General features: G+C 47.9%; 5 protein-coding genes across 5 annotated transcripts; 1 reads left to right on the top strand and 4 right to left on the bottom strand.

Moving 5' to 3' along the window:
* Positions 1–609: 609 nt before the first annotated feature.
* On the bottom strand, positions 610–2,736 carry F5B22DRAFT_595112 (mediator of RNA polymerase II transcription complex subunit 8-domain-containing protein). Its single transcript, XM_047974118.1, has 4 exons — positions 2,720–2,736; positions 1,970–2,664; positions 701–1,911; positions 610–644 (listed from the first exon to the last, which is right to left on the bottom strand). The coding sequence occupies exons 2-3, from the start codon at positions 2,098–2,100 to the stop codon at positions 1,278–1,280; spliced, it is 765 nt and encodes a 254-aa protein (XP_047833494.1). The 5' UTR covers positions 2,101–2,664; positions 2,720–2,736; the 3' UTR covers positions 610–644; positions 701–1,277.
* A 514-nt stretch (positions 2,737–3,250) lies between these two features.
* F5B22DRAFT_643641 (choline-sulfatase) lies at positions 3,251–5,087 on the bottom strand (the record flags this gene model as incomplete). The annotated part of the gene is made up of 3 exons (XM_047978301.1): positions 3,251–3,950; positions 4,004–4,338; positions 4,452–5,087. The coding sequence occupies 3 exons, from the start codon at positions 5,085–5,087 to the stop codon at positions 3,251–3,253; spliced, it is 1,671 nt and encodes a 556-aa protein (XP_047833493.1).
* Positions 5,088–7,825: 2,738 nt separating this feature from the next.
* F5B22DRAFT_539363 (uncharacterized protein) lies at positions 7,826–9,384 on the bottom strand. The gene is made up of 2 exons (XM_047972826.1): positions 8,461–9,384; positions 7,826–8,375 (listed from the first exon to the last, which is right to left on the bottom strand). Exons 1-2 carry the CDS (start codon positions 9,064–9,066, stop codon positions 8,106–8,108), a joined length of 876 nt encoding a protein of 291 aa, XP_047833492.1. The 5' UTR covers positions 9,067–9,384; the 3' UTR covers positions 7,826–8,105.
* A 3,629-nt stretch (positions 9,385–13,013) lies between these two features.
* On the bottom strand, positions 13,014–14,657 carry F5B22DRAFT_643638 (guanine nucleotide exchange factor; the record flags this gene model as incomplete). Its single annotated transcript, XM_047978300.1, has 5 exons — positions 13,014–13,119; positions 13,177–14,291; positions 14,341–14,417; positions 14,481–14,555; positions 14,609–14,657. The coding sequence occupies 5 exons, from the start codon at positions 14,655–14,657 to the stop codon at positions 13,014–13,016; spliced, it is 1,422 nt and encodes a 473-aa protein (XP_047833491.1).
* A 750-nt stretch (positions 14,658–15,407) lies between these two features.
* Positions 15,408–21,659, top strand: F5B22DRAFT_595089 (Rap1-interacting factor 1 N terminal-domain-containing protein). Its single transcript, XM_047974117.1, has 2 exons — positions 15,408–19,049; positions 19,102–21,659. The coding sequence occupies exons 1-2, from the start codon at positions 16,017–16,019 to the stop codon at positions 21,391–21,393; spliced, it is 5,325 nt and encodes a 1,774-aa protein (XP_047833490.1). The 5' UTR covers positions 15,408–16,016; the 3' UTR covers positions 21,394–21,659.
* The last annotated feature ends 220 nt before the right edge of the window (positions 21,660–21,879 follow it).

The following is a 21,879-nucleotide window of genomic DNA, read 5'->3' as shown; positions in this document are numbered from 1 at the left end:
GACTGTGACAGGTCTGGGTGACCCTCTTCTTGTAACCCTTCTAGTACCGCAGTAATAGCCCATCGCTATCATGCGTATAAGAGACAACGCGTAGCTTCGTCGTCGGATGGGCTAGCTTGGTGAGCCAGACAAACAGTTAACTTGAGCGGCCGAGGTATACTCAAAAAACCAGCAGTAGTGGCTAATGCCTAATGCCAGAGAAAACGTGCTCATTATTTCGACACAACTAAACAACCTGGCTAAATAATTAATATAATTGTATATTTGTACTGCTGAAACTCTCCCTCTCGAATCTTAATAGGTTAACACGGATAACAATGCTTACTTGAAACTTCAAGTCAACGCAACCCTTATTTGCAATTAGATTTCACCCATCCACCGCTAGTATAAGGAGAGATAGATGCCTTAAGCTGCGATACCCATTTCAAAGTCGCCAGTTCCTCAAGCCCGATGGCCCATATTCTATATCCATAGAAGAGAAGCATCTGGTGATAACTCGCAAGAGCAGTGCAGTAGGGCCTAGCACAATTTATTATTGATCCGAATTCCTTTGAAACAAATAGATACTGTTCACCTACTTTTCTTCTCTCGCGGTTTCCAATGCTATATAGCCCATTAAACAAAGGCACGTGCTTTCGCCATTTCTGCATCTTGCCTTAGTCCAGACAAATCAAGCACCCACAGCAAACGCACCGCTTACCCTTTAGATGCACTACTACAGAGCTAAAGTTAAATGTAGAGTACGGCCCGGGGAGACGCCGAAAACGCCATAGATCAATGCAGTTAGGAATCGAGAGTAAGACAGTCGCGAAAATGGGCGCTACTTCGTAGTAAAGACCGTGATGAACCTGATGAATATCCTGGAGACAGTGAATAGCGCTATAACCCTATGGGATCGATGGTTACGGAAAGATAAGTACAAGGGCGCGCCAGACCTTCCAACAACTAAACAGACATAGGTACTTCGTGACTAAACAACGCAACGCGTCGCGGCACTATATTCATCATCAAAGTGACTTCATTACCGAACTAGATCTGCATAATTTCACTATTTGCAATTGTACACTCGACCCATCAATTTGAGAGATTGTGCAACTTTAATTTAGTTGCACAACATATCGGTTAGCCAATATGAATTGACTGGCCGAAGCTATCCCCGTTGCATCAAAAGGTATTATTATAAAAATCTTGTTTTCCATCCCATTTTGATCAAAGATAGGATGAGACTTGTACGCTCTAGGACACCTAAGCACTATGTAAACGGGAAAGGAACGCTTCTAACCGGCGAACCGACCACGAGTAGCAAGCCGCAAAACGGTCTCGAGCGTCGCCCCTTCGACTTCTTGCGTGGTAACAGCAGGAGCCGGCGGTGGAGGTGGGCGATCGATGATCATAAGGTCAGGCTCAGCACTGCCTCCCTTCGGAGCGGCGTTCGTTTCGTCATCTTCCATTTCCTCGTCCTCATCCTCGTACTCGTCCTCGAAGCTGCGCTGGAGGCCCGTTCGAACGTTCTCGATGCCAATCTCATGTTCCTCGGCAGTGAAATAGTCGCCTTCCTCGTTCACAACGTATTCGGCGATGCGCTCTTGGCATGAATTGCGTGTGGTACCCCAAATCTCGCTGAGTGCAGTTTCTTTCTCTTTGTTTGAATTGACCGCACCACCCAACCCCGCGTTCCCAGGCAAAGGCATGTTGACGAGAGTCTGCCTTCCTTTATCAATAGTGGCTTCGACGTCAGGCTCTGGCTTCTTACGAAGCAGCTGTAGGAGAATGTTCTCTTGCGTTCGGCCTGGAAAGTTTGTAGACGGATGAATGGCGACACGGCTGAAGAGGGCATTGTTCTGGGCTAGGATCTCGAGTATCGCGTGCACATTGTGATTCAGGATGTCTGCGGAGGCCTGGAGGGAGTCTCTGGAGAGCTCTTCATTAGCCATGCTACCGAAGATGACAGTGGAACAGGGTCGCACACAAGTTGGGCAGTGGATTACTGATGAATACATCATTCTTGAGGGAGTTGAGACTGCTAGAGAGCTGTGAGAGACGCTGGCGCGTCTGTTCGACCGCCTTCAATTCCTCCTGGCTCAGTCCAAGTGAGGACATGGTGTGATGGAATCAGGTTACTGCGAGGATCGAGCTATGAATTGCCGGACGTGGCGCAACGACAGCGCTCTTGTACAACTAGACTGTTCTAGACTGTTTCGACGGTAGGCAATGGCTTGAATTGGTTTCTCTATGGATATACGACACACAGCAGTGAGCAAGTGGATTATAGCGCAAGCTTTAAGAAGGGTTGTGACGCTAATTGAAGATCGCCGTCTAAGCGTGATGATGCTATCAGCGATGAAGATGAGGATTAAAAGAAGGTAGAGATGAAGTTTGGGGAAAAGATCCATGCGAGCTGGATAAACTAGGCCGAATACGCTCTAGCGCATATGGTCTGCCACACCAGCCTCGGAGAAATCAACGCTGAGAGCCCGGCCCTGCACCGTACCTGCCGGACTACCACATGACTACCACATGGACTGCACAGGGATCCGAGCTTGCTATTCCCGAAAGAGACGTGATGGCGACGAAGGACAGGGCGGAGACAGGGAGAGGGCCAGGAAGAGGGAGGGAGGTGAGGGGCTGATCTGATCGTCACATGTAAATGGCCGGTCACGAGTACTTTTACTTAGGTAAGTAAGTCTGGGGGGAGGGGAGGGGAGGGGGGTATCCATACCTCTGCATCGACCATTGGTGACAGAGAATACTAAATTTCAACGTCACAGCAATGCGCGAGGGAAATCTATCGCTCGTAATTCTTTAGAGATATTTTCCATATTATATCTCGTTTGCACGTAGTTCCAAGGTCTTTCATTCTTCTGATATATTTTGGAGAGCTACCTATTAGCTATCCTACCCAGCTTTTTTTTAAAAATCCAGTAACAGAAGCACCATTGCAATGATCCTAGAGGCATGCTGCAAAACACCACAGGTATTAAATGTAAGGACAGATGGTATCTCTTCCGCAAGACGGATATAAATAAAAAGGTCGAAGCCAAAACGGTTTCTAACATGAATTTCCATAACTCGCCTCGCTAATGTCGCTTCAATAGAGGTCAATGGAAATGCAGAGATTTCTTTTTTTTTAAGATTTTTTTTTGGGTGCAAGTCGACATGACAAGCCCGACCTTCCATTTTGGACAAGCTGTCAGCCAGAATCAATCCTGGTGCTTAATGGCAAACTTGCGTGAATCAAGTGAATGACGACTTATTCACCGTGTGACCCCGCTTGGTCGACCACAATATCTCGTGTTTCTCGTCCGTGCTTATCGACGGGAGGATAGCGAGCCCGACGCTCAAGATCGTCAAGCGGCAGGAAGGAGCGGATGTACTTGTTGGTGCCATTGTCATTCGGGTTGTAGTCCCAAGGATCAAATTTGCCGACCTTCAAGGCATCCCACACAAGTCTTCGAGTTCTCTGAGACAGAAGAACGGACTGCGTGATGGCCTCGAAATCCCAACGCGCCTGGGCTTCAGCCTCGAATTTCTCAAACTTGGCCTTAGCTTCCTCCTCGTCGGCTGTCAGCCCTTCGGTCTTGTTTGCTAGCTCGGCCAGGTTCACCAGCTCAAGTGGGTCTTTCTCCAGGTTGAAGAGTTGCGGCGCATCCGTCGGGCACGTGATGTACTTCCAAGGGCCGCGTCGGATCATCATAAGAGGGTTGATGGTGCCCTCGCCCGTGTATTCAGCAATCACAGTGTCATGGCCGGGTCTGCCTTCGAGATGGGGTAACAGAGAGGTACCATCCATTGGTAAGCCTGGAATGAGTGGGGTACCAACAATGTCACAGAGAGTAGGAAGAATATCCAGCGTCGACACGTTCTCCTTGACTCGGCGGGGTGTAAAACGGCTGGGATCCGAGACCAGCAGAGGAACACGAACAGACGACTCAAAGTAACTCATTTTATACCTATACGCTTGTTAGCAGGGAAATCGACAGCTACTTCCAGGTTAGAATCATACCAGAGACCACGTTCTCCAAGCATGTCACCGTGGTCGCCGCTGAAGACAACAATGGTGTTTTGGTCAAGGCGGCATTGCTTAAGCGTCTTCAGAATGCGTCCAATGCAGTCGTCCACGTAGCTGACAGCGCCGTAGTATGCCCGGCGGGCGCGTTTGATCTGGTCATCGCTGAAGTTCTGATCCCAAAGATCGCACACCTTCAGCAACCTCTTACTGTGCGCATCCTGTTGCTCCTGTGGAATCTTAACCTTGGGCAAAGCAATGTCTACACCCTCATACAGGTCCCAATATTTTTCCTCGATCGTGTAAGGATCATGAGGGTGAGTGAGAGATAGCTGTCCGGAGAAGGTTAGCCGATATACTTCTACCGAGTTTCAGTGAGACCGCCTCTGGCCGTCACGCCAATTCATAGTAACAGAGCACGATCAAGTGATGGATGGGAACATACCGTTAGGCAAAATGGCCGGTTATCCGGGCCCTCACGAACCTGGTCGTACAAGAATTGAGTCGACTTGTACATGACCTCTTCATCGTAGTCCAATTGGTTGCTTCGCACGCAGGTCCCGGCCTGGAGAATGGAGCTAGCATTGTGGTACCATTCGAGACGCCTATCAGGGGCATCCCAATTAACAGCCCAGCCAAAGTCGCCGGGGTAGATGTCACTAGTCAAACGGGTCTCATAGCCATGCAGCTGGTCCCCAACAAAGTGCATCTTGCCAGCTAATGCGGTGTGGTAGCCCTTGAGCCTCAAGTAGTGGGCGTATGTGGGCACATCGCTACCGATTTGAGATGCGTTGTCATAGGCTCCAATCTTCATCGGTAATTGACCTGAAATCAGACTCATGCGAGAAGGGGCACAAAGGGGCGAGGGGCAGTAGGCCGAGTCGAACTGAACCGACTTGGCTGCTAGTGCATCCAGATTGGGGGTGAGGATCTGGGACTCGGGATTGTACATCTTCAGCTGGGGAGCAGCCAGCTGGTCTGCCATGATGAAGAGAATATTGGGCATCTTCTCACCCGGCGCGGCTGGTGTCGGGCCATTGCCGTTGACTGTGGGTGGGATAGAGTCGATGTCTGGGGCCATATTGAGAGAGGCAAAATATACGACTAGGTAAGAGTGCAGAACAAGCCGGAGACGAGACAGGAGGGGATGTGTAGTTTCTAGATATATGAATCGAGCTGTAGTGGCGACGAGGTCATATGCTCGAAAAGAAGGGAGGTGTGCTTGACTCAAGACAAAGAAAAGGAGAGAATTAGGCTCGCTGGCCAAAAAAATTGGCGGGCTTGCCTAACTTATACCCAACTGAGGTGGTGTGTGATCGGAACCAAGAGCTGGACTAAAAATGGCCGCTCTATCTACCCACTTGCCAAATGAAGACAGTGGGAGTTTGGCCAAAGAGGAACTCACGGGAGAAGATCAGGGGACTACGTAGCATCAGATCGGACCAGCAGCACTCTGCTTCGTATAGTCTCGTCTTGGTGATAGGAGAGAAAGCTGCGGAGGATGGATCGAGTCCGCCGCTGGGAGGACGCTTTTGTCCGACTGGAACTTGGATACACAGACACGGACACAGACACAGACAGACCTACAGCAAGACTACAAAATCCCCAGATTGCCTACTTGAGCAGGTGGAGGGGTAGGCCATTACCCTTACTTCACCCACTCTCCGCCGTGTTGTCATCTGTTGTGTGCTGTTGTGTTGTGTTGTGCTGTAGTTGTTTGCGGAGAGCGGGTGTCGGGCTGTCGTGCGATGGCGACATGCTTATAGTCGATTTTTTTCGAATTTCGGATTGTCACCGCTTCAGATAGATAGAGAGACGGTGGCGAGCGCAGGTAAGCAAGCCAGCAAGCAAGGGGGTTACCCCGCGCTAGGACGAAGCTGGAAATGCCGTCTTGAGCTCTATCCGCCAATCACCGGCGTTGCTGCGAAGCCCATCCTCCCGGATTGGGACCATCGTCAACTTGCAAGCAGCACCTGCAACTCGATGATGATGATGATGATGATCCATCCATACATGTAGCATGTCTTCTCTGCCCGCCAGGCCCTGCTAGACTCTGCTAAACATGACTAGTTCTGCAGGCACAGCGGTAGTTGGGAAAGGCGTGGCGCGGGCGTGTAAGTCGTGTCTTTGTACGTCGTCGTATCATGTTGTGTAGGGATGTAGTCTGCCTATCTGCACATCAGTATACCCTACTCTGACCTACCTATAGTACCTACTATGTACTACTATGTAGTAATACGACCATGGTAAGTAAGCAAAAAGTCCGATCATGTGGTCGGCAAGCATTCCCCGGCGTGCCATGCAAGATCCCACATGTAACCATCCTATGTAGTAACCTAGAGCAGTTCAGTCCGGTAACTGTGCACTACTACATATGCACTACTTACATAGTCCATAGTCCATACCTACTATAAGTCTCGATAGATACCTAGTAGAGTCTACGTAGTAGGTTAGAGACCAGACTCAAGTTGCTTAGGTTTCCACTTTGTTCCCGTTCCCGTCGCTTTAAAGTCAGGGTCTCCTTGCCTGCCCCGCAGTGCCTAGAAGATGCACACACAGTAGGGAGGGAACATTGTACTTACGGCGTCGGACAGAACTAGACCGTTGGTTGTTCTTCGAGATTGGCTGCTTCTGAGCGCGTGATCAACCTACCACGCTCCGAGACTGAGACTCTCCCAAGACCGTGGGAGTTGGGTGCATGTCACAAATTAGGTAAACGCATGTCAATAGATGCATAGGTACTGTGGTGAGCTACATCATGCATCATCATGGCTGATGACAGAAGGCTTTGCTCGTCGGGCGTATCACTACCTACGCTAGGATTCGCATTCGACTCATGAGGATTTGCTTACTTATGTTCCAAGTAAAGCACATTGAATAAGGAAATAGTAGTAAACGTAAGTTGACGGTGAGAGTTGACCTCACCTAGAGATAGTCTGATTGGCTCGTAAGCCAATTCGCAATGACGGTTTCTAGCACGCAATTCACCAGGAAGCTAGTGCAATCATTGTTGTTTAGCCATATTGTGGGGAAAGGAAGAGGGCTAACGTCAAAGGGTGACGCATGACTTTCTCGACGGTAGCTGGAAGCGCAGCAGACGTGCACAGGATCGTTGTTAATCAATTTCATCAGTGACTGCTTTGCGTACTTCTGTTTGGTTGGATGTCCTAGGTCATGAAGAGCGGTATGCGGGCTGCCAATCAGCATACAAGTGACGTGTCTGCCTTGCTGCTTATTACTACGCTACGACTAGGCTATCTTTCTTGCCATGATACGCTGAGAAGAGAGCAATGTGGATATCCAATGCAGATAATACACAACAGCAGTGAATAAGACGTAAGGATTGATAAGTCTGTGCTTACCCGAGATAACGGATGGCAGATAGCAGACACTAGATAGCACTGAGGTTAGAGAGAGTTCATCAGCTCCAAGACTGCTCTCAACCCAGGATGACTTGTTTAGTGTCAGGGCTATTGAATATTTGACCCGTCTATTAAAATGATGGCCTAACAGATAGAGCCTGTTACGAAGTACAAGCATCGACAATTATGAGGTTGGCAGGTTACCTGCGTTTCCCTCCTCCGAGTATTGGCAATGTGTGTGACCTTGCCAAGGCTAGACAGGTGTAGTGTGTGTGATTATGCAGATATCTACCGGCAAGTCCGGTGATGTGTCCAGAAAGTTCTAATCCTTCCTTCTTGCAGGTTGCAGATACCATTAGTCAAGCTTCTCGGCACCAGTGTAATGATAGTGGTGGTCACGGTAGATAGGACTCTTGCCAAGGCCTGGTCTGGTAGGTAATCATGTGTGATCGGCGATATGATACACTAGGTAGATAGTGCAATTAGGTTCAAGGATGGCAACACTGCAAGACAACAACTTATCTTCATTAGGTACCTTCGGCACCTAGCACATAGATAGAAGCAATAGGGGTCTAGGTTAGTGCATTGCCAAGCCTGGTGTGACAGTCAGGATGAGGACACTAATAAAACACAACTGAGAAGAGAACGGTGAATTGATATTAAAATATTAAGATCCAGATACACGCTATGATGGCCTTCACAGGCGTACCAGTTTTGCAGAACACGAAAACAGTTACTTAGCCTCTGCGGCGTGTTGTCGGCCCTTTACTGCTTCTGGGCGACGCAGAAGAAGAAACACCTGAACTCGGCGCAGGCGCAGAGAGAGGCACTTCCTTCATCTTTCCCTTAGCCTTGGCAGAAGGCGCGTTCCAGTAGTACACCATCTGAATCGCCAAGACGCAATTCAACGTGAACCCCGCAATGAAGCCGTACAAGATCAGCTGGTCATCCACCTCCTGCAGTGTTGTAAAGATGCGCGAGAGCGAACCGGCGAGATAGTTGAAGACCTGCAGAATAAGGGCGTTAGGAAATTCATGATAACAAGCCACTGACCTAGACATGCGATGGGAAATCGGCACGGGTTGTACTTACCGTAAAGGCGCTGAGCTGGCCTGTCCCACCCTCTTGAAAGATAGCAGCAATCTGGGGTATCTTGCTTGCAACACCTAGCACGCCGGCACCGGCCTGCAAATAGCCCAAAGCCTGCATGTCGAGCAAATTGCCGCTGAACAACGTGACAACACTCGCGGCAAGAGCTGCAACAAGCAGTGCAGCCATACTGGCGCGGCCACTGTAGTTAAGAACGAGGACGGTGATGATGACATTTTGGCCGAGGATCAGAGCAGTCTCGCCGTAGGTGCTAAAAGGGAATCCATTCCGAACGTTGTAGGCGAGGGTGATGAGGTACGACGTGGTCTCGAGTAGATAGGACAGGAAGCTGACGCCTGAGGCCGACTTGGAGTTGACGAGCTTGATGATTTGGGGGACTTTGACAATCGAGGAGGCACCAATGATGCCAATACCCAGGCCCTTCGATATGGCTAGCTTGAGGCATGCAGAGTCGGTCGGGTCTAGATCGAGAAGTAGGCGCTGGTAACAGGTCTCGCCGATGATGGATACGCCGAGATCGCGAATGGGCGCGGGCAAGTTGTGAGTGAGCGGCCGCAGTGGCTGCAGAGCTGATCGAAGGGCCTCCATTGCCAAGTCAAGAGATGGTACAACGCGCCAAGGTGAAAACGAATGATATTCGCTATCGCAGACACCCGCGTTGTTTGAAAATCCCTAGTGCGAGCCCGAAAGTTGCCTACACGTACAGAAGTTGAAAGAAAAGAAGCTGCTTTAATGCAAGCTGACAAGGTAGCTGGCGAGGCTGATGGACACATTTCATTCCCCGGCGTAAAAGCACAGTAAGATTACAGCATTGCACTGTAATATAGAGTACCTAGGTAGGGCCAAGGCTCGCAGCAGGTGTAACAAAGAGTGGGGTAATTCTACACCTCACCTCCAGCGAAGGGGCCTGAGGGGGCCTTGAATTTTCATATTTCAACGGTTACTATGGAGGACTAAAGAAATATCGCCATGTCGCATCGATTGCCATTAACTCATCTAGAGGTTGCACTTTTCATGCCTTGTTTTCGCACTCAATCAGCACTACATGCGCAGATTGAAGATGACCACTTTCTCAAATAGACAACTGGGCAAGGTCTAGCTGGAATGAAATGCAAATGTTCCCACCTCGCCGCTCCCAACTTCCGATTTTTCAAGGGAAGGATTCAGTGATCCTTCATAGAGTCAATCTCCCTTGGCCTCTCTCTCCATGAAGCTTAATTCTGGATTATCCAGACTTGTCGGATTCAAACCGACGAAGCGCTGCGGTACAATGGGTAAGGTTGGCGGCTGGTTCCCACGTGCTCTCGCTCTTCTTGAATCCCTTCCATCTTATTCGATACTCTGTGATACCAGCTCTCTTCCTCTTAGCAAGGATACGCTCGACCTCAAATTCAGTACTATTATCGGATGATTCCTTGTTGCTGCCACTTTTGAATTTTCTGCTTTTTGTCTGTTCATATCGCGTTTTACGTGTACTGGTCGAGCCTTTATGACTGCTTGCATCTTCTGCTACGATGATCTTTTGTCGTTTCTTTCCAGTTGCCCACGTTAGCTTCTGGCGTCGTGTTCTTATTAAAACTATATACTCATGTGTAGAGAAGAGAATAGGAAGAGAACGAGACATGAAAAAGAGAGGGCCAAAGGAAGCATACCATTTGCGCTGCAATTTTGGAGGTGGCAGACTCCGATGCAGACCTAGATGATCTCCGGTGGCTCTCTGTCCGAATGCCAGTGTTTTGCTTCTTGCTGTTTGGAACAGAAGTTGACTCTGACATCTCATCGAAAGCTTGTTTCGCTGGGCGGCCGCGTTTACGAGTTAGGCCTTGAAACGCTCTTGTTAGATGCACCACGTTTCTGATGAATTCTCCTATCATGTATCTCTGCTCTCCCAGAAGACTTACGTCGTCGTGCCGCAGTGGTTTTGTCGTCTTTATTAGAGGAATCAACGTCTCTATCGTTAGCTTTATCTTCATCGGAAATATCCCCTTTGTTGTCGCGATCACTCTCGCTCGCAACCTCGTCGATAGGCAGAATGCGAACAACGCTTTTCTTGGCGCGGGAGACAAGTGGTCGGAATTTGGATTTTCCTTTCTCTTCAGTTGCATCAGTACTTGGGTAGTTTTTATATTGACAGATTTGTTCTTACCCTGATAAACGCTAGACAATGGCATCAGTAAGATTCTGACTACCCAGGGCTGAGTGCTCTGGATCATATTGAATAGAGCGGGAAGGAAAGGGGATGGATAACCTACTCGGATTGGATATTAGGAATTTCGTCACCATCATTGTTGGTATCCTGAGCGCCCTGCTTGCCATCAGACGACGAGGACGCCATACCGCAGCCCCTAACGTTGGCAGAATGCTTTAGACAGGTTTTTGTGATATTAGCTCTGAGGTAAATACACAGACTCTCAGGAATCTGGTACGTATTCCTGCTAGGCACGGATGCACGGCGTTTGCCTGGCTGGCAGTCAGTTGTAGAATCCGCTCACATGTTCGAAAGGGTAGTTGATATGGAAACAAGTATATTGCGTGAGGAGGGGTTGATATGTAGTTTAACCTGTTCTCGAATGAACAAGATCAAGAAGGACGCGGTTAGAGCTGTACAGGAGATGGGGATAAGCATACCTTGTGATGCAGTCAATGTGACTCAGTCACAGCTAACAATATCGTCGGATAGATGATATGTTAGACAGTGTTGCCATCGAAGACTGTATGTGGAAAAGCGAGATTTGGTACCCGAGTAGGTGAATTTCAGATCCATATGTGTTAAAGGTTGAATTGGGATGGCACGATGGTCAGTGATTGCTTGTCGAGTTGGTAGTTGTGTACCTAAGTATCTTGCGCATGGTCAACGCGGCTGATCAAAACTTAGAAGGCAGGTACGTAGAGGTACTTAACTACTATTGTAACGCCAGAGGGCGGTCCTTCTTTGTTTGCTCTACAGGGCGCATTTTAACCACTACAACAATCGTTGAAAATCACCCTGCCATCGCATACGCCCACTTGAATGATTCAGAAAAATGCTATATGCCTAGGTGAATAGTAAGCGTGTACATATTGCTATATGTACTTAGGTAGATCTAGATTGGGACATATGGTAAGTACTATGTAGTGCTGCGCTGGGTAGGTACTGCGTAGGTGACTAAGGCAAGTACTGTAGGTACCTCCTAATAAGCGCAAGTAAATATTTAAATAAGTTCAAATGCTTGTCCTTCGATAAAGAATTAATCTATTATCTAATAGTGGATAATGTATCGTTGTATCCATGAACTGAACCTCATAAATATCTGGAGGGAGCAATCTTTTAACTGGGGGTCTTGTTGAGATGTATTGGACTGGGTAGGGATCGGGACGGTATATAGGTAATTGAGGTGCACACCCGTTACCTTCATCTATATTTAGAACATAATTTTGAAGGATACAATAGGAGGCGGAAGAACGTGACCGAGATCTCTATGTCCACTACACCGTGGCGTTTGCAAAGCGAGATATCTGAATTGCTTGTGCAATGTCTAACCAGGTGTATAGATATGCCGCTTATTAGAAGATCAAAGTCGTCCCTTTGAGGAAGCTTGTTGCAATTTTTAAGAGCTTGGTGGCTCTTCTATCATCTTTAGCCGCCAAGTATCCTCTAATTGAATCTGTATTAAGATGTAAATATAACTTTGGTCCTCTGGTATTCTTCATTGGCCTAAAATACTCCCTACTGTGTGTAAAGATACTAAGATACCAGTCCACTTTAACAATGAATGAAGCTCCCATAATACTCATAAAAAATACTACACTATTACCAAGTGCATAGCTACCACCTACGGTGCTCGAAGAATGAAGGGGCTATGCATGTAGCAGAGATGATTTTCCATGCTAGCAGCTACATCTGAGGGGAAAGAAGACGCAGTGTAGAATCCATATATTTGTTACATGTGCAACCTCTGTGCCAGCTGAATATGCAGTTCGCCTTGCACTCCGGCTGTACGAAGGACCATTGCAGGCTGTTCATGATCTTTCAAGACATGCAGGCAATATTGGAAAGTGAGGTTATACAGACTTCGCTTCTTGAAACAGACCCCAGAGACCTAGGCGGTCTGGGCTGGCAGACCAGTTGTATATAGTCAAGTCAAGCCACCAACAGCCAAGAAGGAGTTGGTTGGCTAAGGACTTATGCATCCCTAGTTGATCATTGTAATCTGAATTCTCAGTTCCAAGCCCAGTATCTACTGCCCTTGTTATACATATACTGGTCCTAGGGGATAACGGAGGCCATACAAGGCTAACCATCGATAATACACGTATTTATAACTTATATTGCGTGGATCACTTATTGATAGCGGAGCTCTAGCTTTTAGGCCTACACGCTACAACTTGGACTCTAGATTATCTGAATCGACTCTAACAGATCGTTTCTGTAGGTGGTGCTGGTTCACATCCATACGACTCCATATATCCGTGAATGATGCTCACATACCAGAACACCGCTCCCTAGCCAGCAGTTGTTGAATCCTAATCATGATGTCTGAGAGAGTAATGATTCCTTAATCAACATCTTCCTGATAATCGTCTGGTAGTTCTTCAAAGCGTCCCTGCTCTACGGCAGTCCGGATCGGGTTTTCAACAGAGATCACACCATTTGCTTGCAACCTGTACCAAGTTTAGATTAAAATTTCCAAACACGTAGGTAGAATACTGCGGGCTTACCGTTGAAAAAGTACGAATAATTTCTCAGCTTCTCTTTCTTTCTCAGCATCAGTCATCTCAGGCACATCAGCGTGTCTCTCAGAATCCAGAAACTGCCCAGTCACTGGGTTGATTGGCCTCTCAGAACTACCTGCATCGCCGCGGATGGCCTTGGAAGCATTTTCAGGAATAGGAATGTTCTGATTGAAGAGAAACCCCGAGGCAAACCCATATCCAACATTCTCGATAAACTTGGAGGCATCCTTGTCTGAAAGGTCAAACAATAAGATGGGGATCGTCTCTCGAAGCTTAGGCGCCATGGCGTTGGTTGAGTTCTTGAGAAGCCAGGAAGGTAGTGAGGAACTACTTCCCAGGACTTCATTCCTGTCGTCTTCTGTGGGTAAGAGCTTTTGCCGAATGGAAACCTGCACATCTTGCGGGGCGTGGGCGTACAACACTCGTATTGCCGCAAGGAGGGGTGCTACAGCGTTTTCAAGTTCCTCGTCTTGATATGCTGTCTTTGATTGATTAAGTAGGCTAATTAGACGATCTGATAAGATGGTGGGTTTGGTTGATGGGCAGAGAGATGACTGGACGTCCTTCGCGCCCAAGTCCAAATTGATGAGAGCATTCACTAAGGGACCTATTGGCGGATCCAACGGTTTGCTAACTTGGTATAAGCCTTTGCACAGCAAGGTGACGATATGTGGGATGGCCTGGGTCAATGATGAAGCCTTCTCTTTACAGTGGAAGGTGATATTGAATAGGAGCTTGACAGTTTCCGTGAGAGCCATAATGTGCATAGGGTCTGTGGTTGGCTTTTCGTCGTTTAACTGTTCAGCGTGGCGTTCTAGGTGCTTCGTCATGGAATCAGCAAGTTGATACTCGTCAATCAGTCGCTCTAGCTTTATGTCAGTGTCATAAGTGGTAAGGAGTAACAGCCTTGAGACAAGGAACTCGTCGTCAGGACTATCGTTCTTTAGTTTATTGCAGACTTTGGCCTCGTAGCCTAGGTCTACAAAAAACTGCCGAGTTTCTGCTTTAAGATAAAGAGCATTGCATAAACAGCGTAAAGCGTTCCTCGAAGTTGTACTGGAGGAGCTATCGAAAGCATGTCGGGTGAGCATCTCGATACCCTTCAGCTAGTTAGTGTAGAACCTATCATCTCACAAGGCTCAACTTTACATCTTTCGTGAATATTGGGTCGGCATTCCGAGGGTCTCGACCATATATTTTAAGCTCTTCCAAAGCCGCATCTCTCTCTAAAGATCGAAAGTTAAAGAGTCAGATAGCTGCAAAGAAATACCTATGAAAATATAGCTTACGATGGGAAAGTAGTGTGCTTGAGCTAAGGTCTTGCGTTAATTTATTGACGAGACTAGTTGCGGCAGCCAGTTTTTCTGGAATCTTGTTCGTCAACAAGCTTGGTTGAGGGGATTACAATGTGGCTGACCTGGCCCTGACAACATAGCTGCCCGATATAGCTGAGAGCTGCTAGACATGGTGGAAGTTTCACTGTTTATTCGTCAACTGTGCCGGCTGCTGAATGTTGAGAAGATAGTCAGGAGGACTCTTGGAGGCGCAGGCTAAACTATGTAGCCATGTGAGCCGAGTTACCGATGATGTAAGAAGCATCGAGTGAGCGAATAGTTGAAAAGGAGAGGAGGGAAAGGATAACGCTGGAGGTTTATGCAAATGCATGAAAAACGTTGGGCAAAGTCAGGCAACGCACTAGGCGGTAGACTGGACGGACTGTATTGTAATAGGCACGTTGATATAAGGTATGTAATACACTTGGATGGCCACTCTAAGTAGTGAACTGGCTCATGATAAAAAGGGGGTAGTGATTTACTTGATTGATTGAAGTTGACATTGCAGAGAGTGATGAGAAGATCACTAGTGGACTTACATGAAGAGAGCTGCGCTTAAGCTGCCCGTGGACCGGTCACTCTCTACGCTGGTTGGCAAGTATCAGGGGGAATCCCTAGCCATGTACCCGAATAGTCCCAAGTTGAACGGTAGACGGCGGTGCCGGAGAACAAGATAGGCAAGCAAAAGCTGAGGCGAGGATCTCAACCATCAGCACACACCCAGGGGAGTACGTGTAGCTAGTGGTGTGCGTTAAATGTGTTGCATTGGGGATGTAGGACTTCTAATAGGTTGATAATCTCCTCATGTTCATGTCATTGCTCGCAGCGAGACGGAAAACGCACGGACACTGATCTTACCAGCTACCTAATACCACCCTCAGTACGTACTTAAGTACCTAAGGTCTGCTAAGGTAGGCTACGGCAGGCACAGTTTGCGCCCGGTTTGCGCCCCCGGGAAAAAAAACCACTTAAGCACCGGACCCACTAAAGCGCGTTCCGTCGCGAACCCTTTGACTGTCGAGACTGTTTTACCGCGTTTACAGGGGTTCTGGCCCACTATCGCGCCTCCTCCCCAGTTTTGTCAGATGCGCTACCCGGCATCCCAATTGCCTTTAGTCAGATAGTATCACTGGCATTGGAGGGTTTGGTGTCTATGTCAAGCTACAATACCTATCTATTCTCTTGGCCAAATCTCTTCATCGCCAACTCTCAGCCAGCTTCGCCTATTCTTCTGGTCGTCATTTCACTGTAGGCCGGCGTACCAAGACATCTCAATCTGGTCTTCGTCCCTGTGTTTCTGCTTTTATCCCTAGTTCGTTTTATTTTCGCTTTCATTCCTAGAGGTCAAACCCCATGTTGGTCAACTAGCGGTTGCATCGTTGCCCGGCTTTGCCTTTGCCGACACAGCGGCGACCAACTCATGACATCTGAGCTGTCTCACCAGACTCAGCGTGGTGGGCAGGCAAGTCGTGCGGCGGTTGACTTGCAGCCATGGTATCGCCAGTAGCGCCGCCATCAGCAGGCCTCGATGCATTACTGGCAAGACCGCCAACACCACCCCGAGAACGTCAAAGCGACCTTGATTCAAAATCAAACCTGAACCAGCGCCTCCTTTCCTCGCGCCCTACTCTACAAACCCCTCCAAGCCATTCGCCGGGCTCCGCGCTTTCGACCAACGCCAGCTCGAGACGATCTAGGAAACGGGTCGAGTTCACAGTTCATACCGAATATTGCGATCCCCCCACAAAGACGGGGAAGGAGAATGAGCATAAACGATCCACGCCTATATCTGCCTCGTCGTCCATGCGTCCCTCGAGACCGCTAAAATCGATTCTCAAGCCCACATCTAGTCCGAACCCTCCCAACCCCCTCGACCCGTCCGCCGGTTACGGTGAGGCAGGAAGCACTATTACCTTAGCCGCCATGCTAGAGTCCAGTATCAAGCACCTGGCCAGCAATGACCGTGACAACAAAGTTGACGCCTATACCATGTTGGCGCGTGCCCTCAAGACCTCGACTAACCTTCCAGATCGTATCGCCTTGCAGAGTAAGATGAGTTTGTTTGTCCAATTTATCCAGCGCGATATCACCACCAAAGCGGAAAATGGAGCGATTGATACATCACTCATCAACCATGCGCTTACCTTGCTGAGCACTTTCCTACACTTCCCGTCTATGGCAACTGCGGTATCCTCCGATTTCGGTGTCTTTATCATAGACCATTGCATCAGATCATTCGAGGACACCACAGTCCCAAAGGACGTCGTTAGACATTTGATGCAAGTAGTTGTATGCCAGGATTTCCCCCCAAAGGTCATGACAGCCGATCGCGTTGGCCGCCTTGTTACTTCGCTCCATAACATCGAAAATCATATCAAAGGGAAGAGCATTATTATGTCTCGTATTCTTATATATCGAAGATTACTCAAGCAGTCCACCATCCATATGGTGTCTCATTCCGAGTGGCTCCTGGACCTGTTCACAGATATGCTAAGTAGCATGAAAGAGATTCGCTCCGCCGCGATAGCCCTCGGATTAGACGCCAGCTTTACGGCTGCGAAGGAAAAGCAATTGCCAAAGAAAGTCATGGAGGTTTTGCAAATGTCTGTTGATGAAACTCGATACATTGAGTACTATATTCAACGGCTCTCCACCATGTCGAAGGAGAGGTCGGAAATGGCTGCTGTGCCTCAAATCTGGAGCGTAATTGTCTTGTTATTAAGGTGCCCGATTGACCGCTGGGAATTTTTTGACCAATGGCTGAAGATCATACAGCGTTGTTTCAACAGCAGTGATTACCAGACCAGGTTGGAGGCACATTTTGCATGGAACCGCCTTGTCTATGTGCTACATCTGCATGAACCGTCCTTTTCCAAGACGATCAATACACTGTGTCAGCCCTTCACCCAGTTGAAAAGAGGCAGACAATCTGATGAGTTTCGGAAGGTCGTTATTGGGGGGCTCTGTAATCTTTACTACTATGCTTTCAAGCCTAATTCCAGCTCTATGCATGTCGGCCAGTACTGGGATGCCTGTGTTCAGACATTGCTCCGCACTTTGGCATTTCCTGAGGTTGACGGAAAACCAGCAGAAAAGCAACAAGCATTTTCCACTTATAATCTGTCACAAGCTGCCAATATCCTGGCCGGCCTCTTCGACTCTTCCAGCGTGCGGATCTGGAAAGAAGATCGTATCGCAGAGAGTACAGTAGCGAAAGCTACCGAGTTACCTCCATTAGATCCCAAATGGATCAGACGAAACACCACTCGAGTTTTTACAATTGTGCAACCTCTCCTTAGCAAATCGTTTCTGGAGCTTGCCAATTTCGACTCCAGTTCGTCAAGATTGTGGAAGTCTCTCGTTAGCGCTGTTGCTGCTGCCGCTTCTAAGGAAGTCAAGGTATCGGTAGATACAGTAGCGTTTTTAGGTAGTGCATTGAGCCTGTTGATGCGAATCTGGACCACCGGTCTTGGGGAAGCAAGGACGCCTGCGGATATGCAGCAGCCATTCTTGAAAGCGACAGAGTCTTATCTCACTACCTTGGTTCTCTCACTCGGCCACCTACCCTTCACGGAGAAGCCCCTCTCAATGAGTGAGCAAAACACTCTAGTCCCAATAGCGACGCCTTCACATCGTTCTCGGAAAGGACATGGACCTACTCGATCACCACTTCATCACCTCTTCTCAATACTTTCGTCACTACCACCCGGTATTTCTGATGGGGAAGATCTCATCAATTTGTTCAAAACTATTTTCGAGCCGTTTATGCTCACGCGATCGCCTCGAGGAAGGTCAGATTTGGCTCATGAATTAATGCAAATCCCACCACTGGGTGATCCTGTCACTCACGGCCCTTGGGCCTTCATCGCAGAGGCTCTATCAACACCAAGTGGCAACAGCCAGTCTAGCAACTCCTCCGATTCTACTAGCCAGCCTCCAATTGGAAATGAATTTAGAGACATAGTGAGGCATCTTGAAAAGGGAATCAACTATGCACCGAATCTACCATGGGCCCAATGGCTATCGCTATTTCACTTCGCAGTCGAGCAAGCCACAGAACTCAGCGGTGAAGCTGGTTGCTCCGTTGCAGTCATCGAGCCACTGGCTAAAGCTACCTTGCAAGCTTTGCCTACGGAGACAAGCTTGATCACCCCTGATGTATATAAGTGTGGTGTTCAGCTAATATGCAATGCAAAACTACCTCGGGATCGACAGGCACTTGATGCGGCTAGGCGACGCTTGTGGGGTACAACCGTAGCTGGCCCTAGGTCGGCTTCATTTGATCCATTCGATAGCCTTTACCGACTTGTCTCCCGCCTCCTCGAGGCAGGCTACACCACTGTGGATAAGCTCGACGCAAATGACCTTGCGACCCTGATTACCGAGACGTCTCATTACTTGTTAAGAGCTAATAGGACTCTTGTCTTCAAGTCTCTCGTTCAATTACAGCATGGATTAGGACCATGGATTCAGGATGTCGATGAGCGATATAGCAGCAAGCAGCGCTCGATAATAGCCGAGGCTGTATGTATCGAATGTGCCCCTTCTTATCTTTCATTGTTACTAACGAGCCCAGGTCAAATCATCATGGGAACGAATTTGCAGTCTCTTCTCAGATGCTATGCTAGAGCATTTTCAGCTCGATGCCATTGAGCCACTACTTTGCTGTGCATTCAGGTCGAAGCATAGACATATCGTCAATAATGCCGTGCTTTTATGGAATCGGAGTTTTGACAGCGCTTCAGAAGTGGACTACCCTGCAACATTGAAGAATGTGTTACTTTCCCTGCGATCATATGTTGAGATCACGCTTCCTGGATTGGACAATTCGACCTGCGAAACCAACGACTACACACCAATGTTTTTGGATTCGCAGGATGACTTTGATGTCATGACCACAAGCAAGATCATGAAAGTGAACCCTATTTTGAACGATTCTGTATCGCCTAGAAATCTGGAAACTCCTCGATCGAAGCAGATCTCGCTATCTAATCATAATAAGTCGGATGATCTACTTAATGGGTCCTCTAAATCTGCCAGATCTACCAGATCCATCAGATCAACCAGATCAAGCACGCGAAACAGGATAACAAAACCACGCCACGAGGATTCACAGATCCAATTCGCTCATATTGAAGAATCTTCCCCTTCAACGCGACCAGTAGAGTCCCAAGTCCTAACTGACCGGCAGAAGGAAATTCGTGAACGCCAGCTTGAGAATGCAGCATTATTCCCAATCATCCAATCGAGCATTGAGAAAGTTGAAAATCTCCCAACTTTCACTTCTACTGAGGTTTCTCCGCAACGCTCTGACCTGGCGCAGCCGCCTATAGTTGATCACTCTGCAACTCCTAGAGCCACTCGTAGCAACGAATATCTATCTTCAACTCCAACACCTCGGCGTGGTCAACACATAATGATCGAGGAAGATCATGAAATGACGGATGATATTCCTTCATCACCACCAGAGCCTCGGCGGAATCTATTGCCTGAAATGAAATTGCATTCACGAGATACTCGTATGCTAGACGACATGCCAATATCGTCGTCGCCAGTTTCTGGTTCACCGGTTTCTAAAAAGGTCTTCTTGTATCAAAATGAGCAGGCAGAGCTACAAGAGTATGTTCTAAGTTTAAGTGCAGAATCTATCTCAAGTCAGCATATGGATTCTAGTATGCAAGACTCTGCGATAAACGAACCTGAGCTATATCCTGCGGACCGCGAATGTACGACGATTAAAGATAGGCCTGTGTGCTTACCAATGATCCAACCTTCAGAGATTCCCGTCATTCCCAACGCGGCAAAAGTTCAAGGAGCACCAAGGTCAGATGCAGAGATGTTTGTTGATGCACCAATAAGCCTCCCAGCCACAGAATTGCCGACTCGTGAAAACGCCACGGCACAGGTAGACCTTCCCGAGGATGATGAAAATGTGTATAAAGACCGCTCATTCGAAATGAGTGATGGTGAAGAGCGCAGTATGGCCCGCCTCGTTATCGAACTTGACTCTAGAAAGTGTGAGCCTCTCCCTACCTATGAGGCGGCTTCTCCTGAAAAGATTCACACAATCAAAGACATGGTGGAGTGCATTACTGTTCACACAAAATCCGACCAGGGTCAACCGCAACAGAGCCAAAATCCAAGTAATCCATCAATACCTCCCATAACAGTTACCCTTGCCAAATCCGATAACTCTCAATCGTCAGAGAAGCGATTTAGGAAGCGGAAACGGACTTCTGATAGGAAACAACACAACAGCGGCAAGAAACGCAAGCATTTACAAGCGAACGGAGACGATACCGATCTAATAATGGATAGTCAAGCGCCACTGGTTGACCATCAACAGCCAACAGAATCTCTGCCAACGGAGGCGGGTGAGAATATCGAGAGGGAGGAAATTGGCTCAACCGCGTATTCGCAAGGTTCGCCTGATTTGTCTTACAACCCTGACGATTCGGAATATATAGCGCCGTTGGATTTAGATGACGACGGAACGGATTCAGATACCGCGGCTGTGAATCTCCAATTGATTACAGAAGCGTCGCAACAATCTGAGGCGGATGGCCATTCACAATTTATTGAGGCCAGTTCCCCAGAGTCTACTAGTTCAAGTGATGTTGATGCTGCGGCCCATCGTGGCAGAGAAATGGAGGACAACAGATTGGAAGCCAAACCATCAAACAGAGAAAACGATACATTGGCTCAAGTCGAGCTATCAGTCGTGGAGAAGATTGCAGCTTCACTAAGAGACGGGCTTGATGGACTGCGATCAGCGACGATATCTCGCGAAGATGTATACAAGATTGAATCTATGTTCATGGACATAAAGAACGAGTTGTATGCGGCCGAGGCAAGGAGTCGGCGGTAAGGTGAACTGAGCATTAGTATATATAGGAAGATCATGACTATGGAATGCGCAAAGGATGGGTAAATTCAATGGGTCTTTATGTTACTGTATCATACAGCCTAGTGAGGACAGCAAGCATTGGCAAGGAGTTCGAAGGGTAAAGCAATGGAAACTTGCATTTTTGCTAGGGTTTACATCCGGCCGTGTCCCCGCCTTTATTAATCGAAGTTTCTGAAAACTGATATGAATACCGTTACTAGAAGACTTTAGCGAATTTCATTTCAAACTCTATCTAGTTGCCTCCATCTTCGATTCAAAGTCCGATAGCAAGGATCACCCAGGTACCGTGATAAAGCAGTAGCCAAACTATCATTATGTATATATATCAACAATCAAAGGGTGAATGCATATATATATATATAGTCTACCTTTATCAACGACACAAGGCAGATAGATATCGAGAGATTTCAAAACTGATTCTAATATCTAAAAGTCCGATTCCATCTC

The sequence above is a fragment of the Xylaria bambusicola genome, assembly GCF_022495145.1.
Source record: "Xylaria bambusicola strain CBS 139988 unplaced genomic scaffold F5B22scaffold_8, whole genome shotgun sequence".
NCBI lineage: Eukaryota > Fungi > Ascomycota > Sordariomycetes > Xylariales > Xylariaceae > Xylaria > Xylaria bambusicola.
This window is presented reverse-complemented; position numbering and strand designations above follow the sequence as displayed.

Excerpts from the sequence above, each read along its gene's own strand:
- F5B22DRAFT_595112 (XM_047974118.1), bottom strand. The coding sequence starts at position 2,100 with ATGTCCTCACTTGGACTGAGCCAGGAGGAATTGAAGGCGGTCGAACAG. Across the intron at positions 1,912-1,969 it reads AGTAATCCACTGCCCAACTT|AGACTCCCTCCAGGCCTCCG; the intron begins GTGTGCGACCCT and ends AGAGCTCTCCAG.
- F5B22DRAFT_539363 (XM_047972826.1), bottom strand. The coding sequence starts at position 9,066 with ATGGAGGCCCTTCGATCAGCTCTGCAGCCACTGCGGCCGCTCACTCAC. Across the intron at positions 8,376-8,460 it reads GCCAGCTCAGCGCCTTTACG|GTCTTCAACTATCTCGCCGG; the intron begins GTAAGTACAACC and ends CTTATTCTGCAG.
- F5B22DRAFT_595089 (XM_047974117.1), top strand. The coding sequence starts at position 16,017 with ATGGTATCGCCAGTAGCGCCGCCATCAGCAGGCCTCGATGCATTACTG. Across the intron at positions 19,050-19,101 it reads GCTCGATAATAGCCGAGGCT|GTCAAATCATCATGGGAACG; the intron begins GTATGTATCGAA and ends TAACGAGCCCAG.